The sequence below is a fragment of the Vanacampus margaritifer genome, chromosome 15 (genome assembly GCF_051991255.1).
Source record: "Vanacampus margaritifer isolate UIUO_Vmar chromosome 15, RoL_Vmar_1.0, whole genome shotgun sequence".
NCBI lineage: Eukaryota > Metazoa > Chordata > Actinopteri > Syngnathiformes > Syngnathidae > Vanacampus > Vanacampus margaritifer.
This window is the reverse complement of record NC_135446.1, coordinates 6,011,634-6,026,639: the sequence shown is the minus strand read 5'-3', so window position 1 is coordinate 6,026,639 and position 15,006 is coordinate 6,011,634. Positions and strand designations below refer to the sequence as shown.

The 15,006-nt window shown below is 39.2% G+C and overlaps 1 protein-coding gene across 12 annotated transcripts in view; it reads right to left on the bottom strand.

Moving 5' to 3' along the window:
- Positions 1-8,940, bottom strand: part of LOC144035602 (pleckstrin homology domain-containing family A member 5-like) — a 61,095-nt gene extending 52,155 nt beyond the window's left edge. For 9 of the 12 annotated variants that reach the window (XM_077545392.1, XM_077545394.1, XM_077545400.1 and 6 more), the window contains exons 1-3: positions 8,700-8,935; positions 8,509-8,585; positions 7,810-7,867 (exon numbers count right to left, since the gene is read on the bottom strand). In XM_077545392.1, coding sequence (XP_077401518.1) covers positions 7,810-7,867; positions 8,509-8,585; positions 8,700-8,791 — 227 coding nt within the window. In that variant the 5' untranslated portion in view covers positions 8,792-8,935. Of the gene's footprint in view, positions 1-7,809; positions 7,868-8,508; positions 8,586-8,699 lie in introns of all 12 variants that reach the window. The other 3 variants (XM_077545403.1, XM_077545405.1, XM_077545395.1) reach the window with 3 other exon arrangements.
- Between the last annotated feature and the right edge of the window lie 6,066 nt (positions 8,941-15,006).

The window sequence follows — 15,006 nt, the reverse complement described above, 5'->3', positions numbered from 1 at the left end:
TTAACATTGGCAAAGATTCGACTTCCATGGGATCTTTTTTTTTCAGGCTCAAGTAATCTGGAAAGCTTGACGAGCCCTTGCTGAGGTCATCAATCCGTGGGACAGCCTGTACGACTTTTCTTAAATCGGAATGAGATGGATACAAATACCAAGTTAATGTACCTGATGAGGAAGAGCTCGACAGTGCGAGTGTTTTACGTGCATTTGGGACTAAAAGTAGACCACATTTTCAAGTACTGTGCACCCACAAAAAAAGTTTGACGAACCCGTCCCTGTAAAGATGCAGGAAGTCCACCATTTTGGTTTTAAGCGGCCATTTTGGCCTGCCCTAGTAGTCCTTAAGAACAAATCTGTCCAATATTTTTGTCCGATTACCGCAATGTATGTAACATGAAAAAAGTGGACTTTTCATTCCCGTGTATGCGAGTCATGGCGGAGACGCTTGATTACTCGCCATAAAACACAAAACTCAAATCAGCTCTACAAGGTCAGAGCCAGACCAAACGTCTGCTGGGTGATAAAGGGCCTGCCCCGAACAGATTTATAGGACACCCCCCTGACAGAAATGTACACATGTCGATATGTTCCAGGTGAAAATCCACTATACAGAGACCATATAGTGCGTTTTCACCTGTATTTTAAACAAAGTGAAACTCATTAAAAGAGGATTTCGAGGAGGATTTCCACAACAGACAGAAAATCTGCGAACATTTTAATAGCTTTGAGTCCTTTCTCTGGTGTACCTCACAAATGAAATGCACCCTACAGGCATGGGGGTGCGAGGGGCCTGTGCACCACTTTAATGAGCTGTTGTTGACTTGCTGATTTGAACATAGTGTGCCAGAATCAGCTGCTGCTTCTGCAGTGAAAGCCCCACCATTGTTTTCCGGCACATGAGGGACAATGAGGCTACATTAGTGTTACTCTGTTTATTTTGCAAGATCCCCAAAGTGCTCAGTAGCTGCTACAAACAAACACACACATACACACATACATACGTACACAGTCCTGCCGAATGATGAGTCAGTTCAACAGCCGCTGTATCTGTATTCGCCCCTTATATAATGTGAATGCGGCCACATTCACACGACAGTAAAATATCCAAGGGGCCGGATGGATGACCATCTTTTTGCGTGAATTTTGTTCACTTGGATTGACCAATGCTTTTGGCCCCTGTTCCTGTCTGTGCTCTGGAAAAAGTGGAAAAATCCTCCTCAAAATTCCAATCCTATCCGACGAAGTATTTCAGACCTTTATATTTGAAAAGAGAAGATTATCGTGAATATGATCAAACCCACATAATAATCTCCTAATCTTGACACCCTTTAGTTTGCTTGAGGTGAGGGGAGATGCAATAATCACTCTTACTTTAAATAAGTAAGCGTCTCAAGAATCTTATTTGTTGTCTTCAGCTTTGCTTTTGATACAAATCTCCTTGTCAAAAAAAAAAACGATTCAGCTGAACATCAACTCGACAAATGATGGTTGGAGCTTGTTGCACACTGTAATGTAATAATTTCCTGAAAATGTTATCAAATTTGCACTCAACCCGATCAAAATTAAATAAAACCCAGTCATGTCATAATTTCACCAATAATGTAACAAAAAAGCCACATGTTTATTACTATAACAACATTAAAACTCTGATGTAACAATTAACTCAACATGTCTGATTGTTTAACAATAAAGGATGAATGTAATATTATTAAATAAATAAAAAAGAACAGGAACATTTAACTGTAACACTTAGAACTCCCAGAAGTCCTTGTGGCAGAACGGTTCTAATGAAGTGGGCGGAGCTTACTTGGATTGGTTTAACACTAAATAAATCATCTCTATCGAAAAACTCCAACACTGACTTCCATTTAAATCAGATGGTGTTAAAAATACACTTTGAGATTCGAAATCAACTCTGAAACATTTAACAACTACATTTTAACACTTCCATTTTTGCTGTGAATGTATAAAACACAAACAACACAACACTTTGGACTGAAAATCTGTCAAGTTTTACATGATCACTTTTGAGGGGGAAATAAAAAGCCACCTGAAAATATAATAAATCCCCAATAATGCAAAATGGTTTATTTTATCGGTTGAATGTTATTCAGGATTTTTCCTAACAGTTTTTTTTTGTCGTTACAATTTTTTTTTTATCATTAAACTTTCAGGTGTGACATAGCAGTCCATCCTCAAATAGAAGCATTCATCCGCTAACAGTACACTAGCTGACAAGCAGCCTAAATCCTCACATCAGCTGTCAATTAGCAAATTCCACAAATAATATGCGTAGTGTAACATCTACTCGTTTGATGAAACAAGGACAAGCAGTCTCATTATTGTGAAAATGAGCAGTTAATGTTGACCTTAACAAAGGCTAAAGAAACCCAACTAGCGTTTTACTCAAGACCACACCAATCACAAATCACACTCAGACACCTTCACTGCCTCACAGACATCTGGAATTTATGGAACTCTAGCAAGGCAACGTAACAAGGTTTGTATCAGGGTCACTAGTACAATGCAGTTTTGGAAAGCATTCCCCTTTTTTTTTTTTTATGATAGCACTGTAGCAGCTGTATTACGCGACTGCTGCTTGAAGAAGAACTGCAGTACATGGAAGCACTCGTCTGTGCTTGAGGTTGAGAGAAAATAATTTAGCCGTGCTGGGCTTCAAACCAGTCAAAATGTTTCAAAAATCTTGGCAGCCAAAACCGTTTTCTGTGAAAGACCTTGGGAAAGTCTTTGTACATACAGTACATGAGATGTACTAATAAGAAATTGAACACAAAATTAATAATGCCGGCGAGTTATCACTAAAATGTCCAGCAAACCGGATACAGAGAAGGAAAAGATGTTTGCATTAAAAGAAAACGTGTTTTATAAGCTACAGTAAAGACAAACTGATTCAACAGGAGTTTTTGCCTTCCTATGTTTGCTCCATGTGCGAAACAAACAACAAAATCATTTGAAAAGCACTTTGCCAGCTCAGCCTCACCCCGAGGCCAAACAATCGTAAACATGCCCATCTGACTCATTTCGTTGAAAGTTTTTGGCGCCAGGTGATATTTCTCAGTGGAGTCCAAATTCGTTTTGGGTTGTTGTTTTTTGTATGACAGCTCCATTGGTTGGTTAGTGGGTCACTCACTACAGTCACTCACTTTATCCCAAAGCAAGCTAACTGTCACGGCAAAAAGTACAAATTTCGTATTAGTACTTGAGACATTTCTGTCCATCAAAATTCAAGTCCTTTAAAAGCAACAACAAATCTGTTTTCAGCTTCATGTCATGAACTTGTTTGTGGCGCATCTTCATCGAGTTGAAAAATGTGAGAGTCCAAACATGACAATTAGCAACACTGGATCTCACCATCTATAGAGATGTGATTTCTAAAGTCTTGCATGCTGAAACTGGACCGATCATCCACCCACAACATTCCATCCAAAACTGTGAACCATGGGCACTAAAAGTGTCTGCCTGCGCCGCTGTGAGCCACCAACTGTGTGGCAGATTAATTCCATTTCCATGATTCCTTACGGGAAACGCCGTAAAATCAATTTGAACGTATGAGAGGAAAGCAGGACGGCATTGCCTTACTGATGACCGACTCAAAAATGTGACGAAGTAAGATTTAGGAAGAAATCTGAAGGATTTGCGAAATAACTGCTCGTTCAGCATCGGCCAGTCAATATCAAGATGGCCTTTTGTTGAATCAGGTTAAATTCTACTGTACTCATTGCGCTCCAGGCTACAAACGCAATCATTCTCGGTCTGTCTCTGTGTTTAGATGTCTTCCCACGCCAATTGTAAATACAAATGACCTTCTGTCTTCTGATCAGTGTCAATAAAAAAGGCTAAGACTTTATTGGCTTCATTTCCCAGGAATAACACATTACCTAAAATCTCATTTCTGTTTCCTCACACCAAATGACACAAAACTGTTCTCAGTGCTTTGACCTTTGACACAGCGATCAAAGCGATACACTAGACGCCTTGAGGCATTCAAGTTTGTTTTTACAAAACACCCAATGGACATTTGGATAATATGTCAAATGAAATTGTACAACAAAGATTTTGCTTAACACTGTATCACTTCAAGCTTTTGCAATCCCCGCAAACATGTTGCCGAGAACGCAAACACCGACGCTAACATAGTAACATTAGTAAAAACGTATGAGTACAAGAGAAGCTACTTTGTCCAAGTGACTGGCTGAATGAAAGGGGAAAAGAAATCGAGCAGTCCCGAAAGTGATATGGTTCAGTCGAAGCGCAGCTTTTCTCGAGTGTCTTTTTTTGCGTTTTTAGTGCAATTCAGAGAGGCGCGATGGTTTGCTGTTCACATATTTAGCATTAGCATTTTCTTCTCAACAATTGACAACAATTTCATGATGCACTGCAGATACCTACACATTTAAATGTAACAGGAACGACTAGTTTAAATTCACGTGCATGTACAGTATATTGTATGTTCATAGAACAGTAGTGCTTCACCTTATGGACAATTCCGTGCTTAAGTCACAAGTCAAAATGGCGGTATTAGTCGGTGAAACGATGCTCTCTGCTCATTGAAAAGCATTGGACTTTGGATGGTTGTGATTTGATGAGTGAGGATTATTTTCATCTTCAAAATGTGATGAAATGTATTTTGGCTACTTTAACATTCTGCCTGGTTTGTATGCTCGTCACAGACAAAAGCAATACAACACGCCGTTTGTTTTCACCGTGTGAAAGAAGCATTTGCATTGCGGACGGATCAAAAATGCCCGAATGTTCCGAATTATGTAAAAAAAAAATGTATCTGATTAAAATTCAATTAATTAGTAACATTAAATTGTACATAATCAAAGCCTCAAATTAATTCAATTTATACAAATGTAATGGGAGGGCCACCACCATTATATAACTTAGCCAATGGAACAAAAAAGGTAGTGTGTTTTAACAATAACAAGATTGCAAATCTATTCTTATTTAAACAAAGCATGTTATGCTAGTGTCAGGTGATAGCCGTCATGATCAGATCTCACACAGTTGCAAAACAGCATTTGACAAACGTGCTATTTCTTATTTTCAATATAAATATTTTTAAAGAAAGCTTTACATATTACATTGACGGCACAACAGGTAGCCTTGGGTCTTCAATCATTGAGTGAAACCAAGTAGCGAATGTCATCCATTTGATACATTTTTCTATGCTAATTCTAAATTCAACAGTTTTCACACCCCTGGTTGGCAACCTCAAACAAAAGCACGTATATTCCCAGACAACTCGTTCACTCAAAAATGAAATGAGGTTAATAACACCGAGTTAAACTCTTAAACAAAAAGCTCACAAACAATATTGTAATCATAATAAACGACAGCACAAGAAAAACGCACTCTGGCCACTAGTCAAAGTATTATAGACGACATGTTTGCTGCGACCCTAGTAAGGATATGCAGTATGGAAAATGTGTGGCTGAATAATACATTTATCATACTCTGATTATATACAGGTTATATCCACACCTGCATTCACTGCGTATCATCATATAAGTCACAATACCTTTTTTGCATGCATGATGCATGTTGTATTTACCTGTCTGTGTGCACGCATGCCTTTGTGCATTCTACATGCCAATGAGCAGCGGTTTGGCGCTATTTTTAGAACAGCTATATTAGCTCGCCATATGTGTCAGCTGCTGTTCTCAAAATGGCCACAGAGCACATGCCGCAACAACTAGACAGAAAAGTCATCCAACAAATGAACCCATTACAAATGAGAGAGATATGTTGCTGTCAAACAGGTCCACTAAATATATATGTAAATGCACACAAGACACTGAGAAAAGAAGCGCGCGCGCACACACACACCAACAAGTCGAGCCTGTTCAGCTCGAGCGAAGCTCTGAGTCACACTCGCTTGACAAACGCGCGTCTAACTGACAGTGCAGGCAACTCGCCCGATTGGACAATAACAGACTGCTGCTGCTGTTTCTGTACAGCACTCTACATGTCTACGTTGTGCAAACACGTGGACTCAATTGTTGGTCATCTTACATTTGTGAGTAATATGTGAACCGGTAGTCATGTGTCAAGCTGCTTGGAGATGGCCTGATAGCTTTTACCTTATGATAGACCAATTATCGGCCGGGCTGATTATCAGTGCCGATATTTGGTATTTTGGCGGATATCTGCCTTTTTTCCAAATCTGAAGGTTGATAAGGCACTGAGCGGCGAATGCTTTCCTTAAACGTTGCAAAACAGTTGCATAGATGTTGACCGTACTTAGCACAAAGACATTTTGAACATGTTCAGACGATTTTTCACCATTTGTGAGCGGCTTTTGCTACGTTCCCCAGCATTCACACATACTGTAGCTATCAACTGGTATGGTATATAGGGAAAAAAAAGAAGTGCAAATTGAGCATTTTTGTAATATTGAAATTTGGAAAACATTATTCACTGTAGAAAACTTTGTTTAATTTTTGAATTTTGAATTTACCCACACGCCAGGAAGCTTCCTACGCTTGTTACAATTTTAAACAAAACTGTCTCTATTATGTTAAAAATGAGACAGAAAACCTTCAAAATGTTGGAAATGTGAAAAGTTGTTTAACATACTTCATGGCATTTCAACAAAGTGACATTTTTTTAAGTTTAATGCCAATATTTTCCCTTTGAGTAAAAGTAAACATCGGCTCCAAATATTGGTTATCGGCCTCCTTGACTCCTAATAATCAGTATCGGCCCTGAAAAAAACAACCTTGTCGGTCTATCACAATTCAAAGGAATTCTGTCAAATTTGATTTCATTAACAGACGTGTATCAACAATTTTGTCCACATGTGTAAATTCCAGATGTACAGCGTTCCCTTACTATGATGCGGGTCACTTGTCGCAAGCTCGCTGTTTATTTTTTTAGTTTATTTTTTTTTGTTTATTTTTTTTTCAAACAGTAAGTGTACCTATTTTTTTTTAACTTTTATTTATTTTAATTTTATTTTTTTGACAGAGCTCAATATTGTTTATTCGGTAATCTTACTGATTCTACACAATTTTTTTTTTTTTATGAAGGATTGAACATAGAGAGTGTTTAAGCGAGAGAGAAATGTGAGAAAATGTATCAAATGTGTGGTGAGAGGTTTTACAGCCTTAAAAAATTTTAAAAAAATATTTTAAATAAAGCTGACTTATTCATAGATTTCACTTACTGCAGGTATTATTTGTTAGCGTTGGTCCACATTTTTAATTTTGGTCTTGGGGAAAACCCGGACTAAACTATTTCCAACAAATTGTCTTTGAATGTTGATTTTAGCAACTGTACTTTTGGGCAGCACCCATTTTGTGAGAATTACGCAACAATCTAAAACAGCAGTTTAAAGATCTTGTTAAAAAAAAAACTGTTTGCGTGCTTCACTGCTACTGTTTTGGTTAGCAAATAGGTAAAATACAGTGTATTTTTGTGATCATATAGGATGGACTGAGGACTGTTGAGTTCGTAAATTTTTCTGATGGGAATAGATTGCTATAGTGCGTATTGGAGGAAGATGTTTTGAGGAAATACGGTGTGTGTAGCAAGAGCATAACCGCAGACGGACGGAGTCAACATGAGCAGACAAAGAGAAGGCCATGCTCATTCACAGGGAATGCCGTGTTACAGGCGACAAACATTCATGTATTCTCCAGAAGGGCAGCAAGGGAGCTTGGTGGGCGGCGAAGAGACGGCAGGGAAATCTCTGCCTGCACACTAAACAAAGCAGCCCCTCGCCAGCTGAAGATGGCTACTGCCACATCTGCACCACTTAATCATTCTGCCTTCAATTGCACTCACTTGATGAAGCAGCGAGCACCCTCAAATGTGTAGCCTTCCTCCCATCCTGTTGGTAAATCTGCAAAAGGAAGCAATGGGAGATAAACAGATGAGCGTTACAGCTGTGCAGGGAGATGTGATGTGATCTCTCTCTCTCTCACACACACACACATACCGACACACACTCGCATGTGATGCAGTAGCGTCTGGACTGGGCGTTCAAGAGCTCATTTGGCGTGTGGCCTTTTCCCCAATTCTTTGCCCACCACCGATTCCACCATTGCTCAATCGTTTTTCTTTGTTTTATTTTGCGAGCTCCGTGTGTATAACATCCAGCTGTTGAGCACATCTGCAAGCGACGATGCACCGCTACGCTACCGTCCAGATGTGTGTTTCCCTTTGCCTCCTTTGCAGCGTATCGACGCTATTTCCGCAAAATCTCTTTCCAAAGTGGCACTGCGGGGGAATTTGCTACATCAGCGCACGCCTACGTGACGGAACTTTTAAAAAGTGTGTCGCAAAGTGGCCAGGTGGATTAGGAGGGGGACGCCGTGCGCGAGGGGCGACCACGGGAGAGAAGAGGAGGCTTGTTGCTTTTGCTTTGCTGCAGAGATCTTCACGCAACTTCTCGTCGCGAGCCATCACGAGCAGCATTACATCGAAAGCAAGGGCGAGAGAAAGAGAGAGAGAGAGAGGGAGAGAGAGAAAAACATGACTTGCCTGGAGTTTTTCTGTGTCCTGTTATGACAGCCTCTCCGCTAAGAGGCTGCAACCAGGTTGTACTCTTGGCTTCTTCGCTGTTAACAGAAGAAGGAAAAACGGAGGGGAAGGGGGATGAGAACGCCGAAGAAAAAACAGACGAATTAATAACCAGGCCTGTCGAGAAATCCACGCCTCCACACGATATTTACTTGATGAAGAATATCCGTCCATCCTGGGTGACGCCGTAACTCCAAGAAGGGGGGAGACAGGAGAGCCAGTCCGGGTTGGGATCCGCCGCCATGTCTAGCCGAAAAGCTTCTCAGGCTGGCTGCGGGTGCGGGTGACTTCCACTTGACAGTCGAACGCGAGCTGGCCGGGGTGCGCGCTGCCTGCGCGGCGCTGCGCCAGCGCGCGCCCGCGACAGCACAACAGGCGAGAACGCGCCTTGGAAGACGTGCGCGCGCAGCGCCAAATGATTTCTGCCAAATGTCAAGAGGCGGGCCCACTTTTCTTCGCATTCACAATTACGTAAGACTTCAGTTGCTTGGAGAGTTTACTTTACGCCTTGAAAGAAATAATGAGTTTCTCAAAGTATGCAATCAATTAAATGAAAGGGGAAAAAACGTCTTGGAAACTTGTAGCGTCTACAAATGAAATCAGTGAGAGAGCAAAATACACACTAGATTTAGACTTTTTGTATCAAGGTAATTTTTCATAGCAACAAGGCGGAGACCCCAAGAGTTTTTTTTTTTCCCCTCTCCAAAAGATGGAATTGACGAAGAACTGCCAAAGTAATATTTAAAAAAGTTAAATGTTTTGATTAAGGTAAAGTAAAAAAAAAAAAAACAACAACACCTTTTTAATATACTTATTTTTAATAGTCTTAAAACCTGTAATTATTCAACTTTATTTAAAGGTATACTTGACTCATTTAGCAAGAATTTTGCGACTTGCTGTCAACTGAAAATGACATCACAGAGCTCAGGGAACGACCAATCATGGCTCAGTTTGCAAACATCACATGACCAAACCAAGAAAGTTCGGTCAAATGAAAAATAATAAAGTTATCAAATCAATTACAGGCAAAATAGTAACTTCTTACAGCTGAAAATGGCTAAATGAGTCAATCCATTTAAAATCATTGTGTGACTTTATTTCAGGTACCTCTGTTTAGTGACATCATTTAAATATTTGCTTTATTATTCTATCTATACAGGTATACAGTTTTAATTGACTTTTTGTCTGTTGTACTTGGTTGTTTTTGCTGTTGCTGGTTTTGTTTTTGATTCACCAAAAATTATAAACCAGATGAGACTTTTACAGAGCATAGTGTAGTATTGTAGTTTATTTCAGTTACTTTTAGTAGATGTGAGGGGTTGTTTTTGTAATTGTTTTTAATTTATTCATTTTTTCATGCAATTGTATCGAACCAAACTTAATCAAATTCTTCCACTTTGAAATATATCAAGATACATATCAAATCTTCTTTTATTGGATATATATTCTATATCTTTAAAGGAAATGCCACATTTATAGTACTGATAGCCAACTAAAGGGAAACTTTTTCATTTTTATTTCCTGTATTTGTGTGATTATTATTATTATTATTATTATTATTATTATTTTAACATGTCAGACGGTCCACATCTTTCTGTTCAGGTTGAAGCATATCTCCAGCTGGTAGCAGACCTAGCTAATCCTCAATCCTCTCTTTCAGCCCTAATGCAGGCTAATGACAGAGCTAAGGCTCAGTAATGAGCGGCTCATTTTGAAAGAGCTGTCAGTCAGAGGACAGCATATTTTACAGTCTTTCCCTTCCTCCATTATTGATCTTGCATCATATGCCGGTAGCACTGTGTTGACAATCAAGCCACAGGAGGGCATTTCATAGCATTTTGCACAGTCGGTTCAAAAAAGATTGCATTATATGGTAACTAGTCACTTATTTTAATGTTATTCATCACATTATAAAAGTACTGGATGTGGATGTTGATCGATTAGATCGATTAATATGCAGCTCTAGAGGGGACAACATTTGAGAATACTTGCGCTGTTGAGTCACATATTGCTTTGGACTTGACCACCTTGGCAACTCTCTAATTCTCGCTGTGGTGGGTGAGTTTTTCAAAATGGAGTTTCTAAGTTATATTAATGACATTACAAAAGTCACAATGTGAAATGGTCCACTTGGTGAAGTTCTAAATGATCATTTAAACCTATTCATGACATCATTTGCACTAGTTGCATTCTTCCCAAACATTGTGTTAGTATGACTGAAAAACACTTTTTTTCCCTGACTAGTGATGAATGCGGCCCATTGTTTCTTGTGCTCCTCGTGATAATGGTCAATTTGAAATTTGTATTCAAGACGCAGAACAGAACAAAGCACACTAATCGTTAGGTAACATGACAGTGGCTTGCAGTCATCACATTTTGCATTTAGACTTAAAAAAAATTTTTTTTATTAAGTGTCAGTATATTTTTATCTATCAATATGTGTAGGAATACTTCATAGCAATTAAAACGTCGCGTTTGATTACAAACTCTGTTGTCTTTTATCAGACGACAACTCAAGTGGAAGTAAGCATAACTTTTATGAATACAAATATTCAACCCAACATGTTGATCATCACTCTAGTGCTACTTCTTTCTCCAAAAGCTACCCAACAAAATAGATGAGCTTGGTAAACAACATTATGCAACAAGCTGAAAGCCTGCCAAATCCCACTGGGTTCCAATCATCTTAGTTAAGTTAGCATCGAATGCTGCAACAAGGCTCTGGTCAGGAGTTTGACAAACATGGTAACCTCATGACATATTTGACATTCTTAAAGCCAACGACCTTATTCCGTTTATGTGTTTGTTCATGTGACAAGACTCCCATCACTCAACTCAACTCGAGATTTACACAACACTTGAAAACAACCACTGCTATTTTCTTAAGATGAAAACAGCAGAGGTCCTAGAATTGAACCTTGAGGAACCCCAAACGTACCATTATACATGCAGATTCACATTGCACAGATAGGACAAGCAATGCGGCGAGATCACCTGCAGCCAATCGCATCATTGCCAATCATTTGAGTCGGTTGTGTGTCGTGACCTCCGTCAAACCCCTGAGACCGACTCATCAAACCCATGTTAAGTACCATTGTTAGAGAACAACCGCAACGATTTGCAGTCATTTTGAAATCCTAAAGGTTGTAAATTGCAACTTTTCAAATGCATTCGACGGTGTCGTTTCTTGGCTCTCTGTCACTCAAACACACAAACAAGACAGATCAACACCCCAGCAGGGGTCCACAGTAATCTGACTGCTGGGTGTTGTCTCTGCAAAAGCTGCTTTGTGTGTGAGCAGTATAGAGAGATATGTGATTAAGACTGGCACTGTGCAGGATGACATACTGAAACTCCTGCCAGCTGGTCACCCGCCGCAAAGTGCAGCACGCGACCGAGCCCCACCAAAATGAGTAGCCCTGGTTCACAGTATCCAGCATGCAAATTGAAAAAGGTGTGCAACGTTATTTTGTATGTACCAAGAAGTAAAGGGGAGCCTCTCCAGCTCTGCGCAAAAGGATTACAGTCAGTTCACTTAAATGGGGGATTAGATTCTAGCAACTGTCCACTAAATACATTCTTCTCACTTTATATTACCTTGACAATGCAAGGAAGAGGATAATAACACACTAGTGATGTACCAATATACAGTAAAGTAGGCAGGCCTTTTTTTCAATGTATGGGAAGTAGTACAGCTGCACTTTTAAAGCTAAAGTGCCCACTCAAAAATTCTTTATTTCCAAGAAAGACAAGTCATTTTCACATTTTCCGCTCTGGTCAGTCACACTACAAATCATTTTGCCAATCTGTCAGCACATAAATGGCTCTCAATGGTCCTACACTTCCCTTCCTTGCCTGAAGGCAGATATTTAAGATTCAGTAGTTCAATTCAAATGCCCTTTGACAGTCCGTCAGCTTGCATTATTCCAATTATATATATATATATATATATATATATATATATATATATATATATATATAGTGTGTGTATATATATATATATATATATACATATATATATATATATAGTGTGTGTGTATATATATATAAATATTGTGTATATCGCCGCTGCTATGTGAAAAACCCTTATGTCCATTTGTTTTTCAGGATGAAACTGAATGCAGACATTCCAAAAATGTAAAAATTTAAAAAAAAAAATAAAAAAGAGAGAGAAAAGGACATAAATGTTTTTTTATGACGGCGTATTAGGGTCACGTATAGAAATGTTTTTTTTTTTTAGAGGGCGGGGCCAATATTCCGAGAAAAAAACTCGCAAGTTTGCCATATTTGCGAGTTTATTAAGTGGCAAATTTGCGAGAGAAAAAAACACCTAGCGTACTAGTCGGATGTTTGTGCCAATACTTTTTGGTCGGGTTTTCAAATTCATTTGTTAAAATAAATATTTACTTGTACATCTATGTTTCAAGAATTATTATTTACACATTCATTCATTCAAGTCTCTAAGTTGATGTGTCGAATCTGCTGCTCTGCGTCTTTCACTTGCATTTACCTAAAGTATGCTAGCTTCTGATTGGTTAATGTTGAGTCAGCTGATAAAGGATCAGGAAGTGTTGTCGCTCGAGTTGAGTAAAGTTTAAATTAAGAATGAATCCGTCTCCATCCTGCCTTTTCATTTTATAAAGTGTCCCATTAACCACCATCAAATACTCACATTAGACTATAGCTACGCTATGTGTAGTACTCGTAAGTTTTTTTTTCTTGTAAATCTGCCACTTTACAGCACGGTGGCTGACTGGTTAGCACGTCCGCCTCCCAGTGCTGAGGACGTGAGATCGAGTCCGGGCTTCGGCCTTCCTGGGTGGAGTTTGCATGTTCTCCCCGTGCTTGCGTGGGTTTTCTCCGGGTACTCCGGTTTCCTCCCACATTCCAAAAACATGCATGGCAGGTTAATTGAACACTCCAAATTGTCCCTAGGTGTGAATGTGAGTGTGGTTGTTCGTCTCTGTGTGCCCTGCGATTGGCTGGCAACCAGTTCAGGGTGTACCCCGCCTACTGCCCGAAGCCAGCTGGGATAGGCTCCAGCACCCCCGCGACCCTAGTGAGGAAAAGCGGCCAAGAAAATGGATGGATGGATGGATCTGCCACTTTATAAAGTCGCAAACTTATGAGTTTTTTTCTCTCAAATTTGCCACCACCCTCTAAAAAATACCCTCATACGTCGTAGTAGTTTTTCACATAAGAGCGATGATATATTAGTTTACTGCGGAGCTTTTAAGTTGCTAACCAATCCAGCAGCACTTAAAACGGCCTCTCACCTATAACAAAATGCATTTTTGTGTCAATCAAAGCCATCTGAGGATAGTTCCTAACAGCAAAGAAGAAGATTTGATCACAGGAATCCATCCAAAGAATAATGGACCACAAATTGGATCTTTGGATGAATTGTTGCTACGGTTTTTGAAGGAATTCATCAAGTGGAGGCTGATGAAGAGAAGCAGCTTACCCCCCTTGACTATAAAAGGAAGAAGCGGTTACTTTTTGGGCACTCGTCACTGCAGGGTGGGGCAGGTATCATGATTGCAGATCCTCAGTAATTAATACACTAATTCTGCTTTTGTGCGCTTCTCGCCATGCGCTATGCAATCATCTTTCAATGGGAGAGGAAGGAAGAGGACGGATGCAATCTGAATCAGAACGAAGGAGAGGAAGTAGCTCATGTAAAACGGGATCATCCAAAGAAATATGGATTCTAAAAAATATTTACGTGACAGCCCTAAACTAAACTAAAAACAAAACATTTCTTGAACAAACCTGCCCTGCAAATGAATAACAATTAACTGAAAACTATTAACTACAAGTGTGACTTTTCTAACATACGCTACTTTTGTGCGATTTACAGAATTTGTACTGATTTTTTATTTTTTATTCAACACTTCAACTAGTGAATCTAAATAGTTTTTTTTGTCTTCCGGGTAAGCCAGTAAGACGACGAGCTCCGCACACTCCACTTTCAACTCAAGAAGAAAGAATGGTATCAAGCTGAGGACTTGTGTTCCCTCCTACTGACATGAAGCCTCTCTGCAATGCATAATTCAGCTGCTTTCTGATTTTCAGACATTGCAAAGTTGATTTTTTTTATCTCAAGATTCTTTGCTTGTGCACATGCAGCCATGCAGCACCTGCTTTCCTGAACGCATATCTCTACATTACTTTTTTTGGGGGTGAGATTTTAAAACAAAAAAGAAAAACATGTCTCTTCATTTCCTTTTTGTATGAGGTTTTAAATAAAAACAAACAAGAATTTTTTATTTATTTATTTATTTTTAAACAAAAATAATTTTTCTTCATTTCCGCCATACCTGGAATGAAGAACTAACCAGGTGTGAAGTCATTTCATGTTTGTAAGATACAGTATGTGTAAAAAAAAAAAAAAAAAGTGTGGGGGGGGGGCTCTCCCCCTTTTTCCTCAATTGCTAAAAATCAACAATCAAATAATCC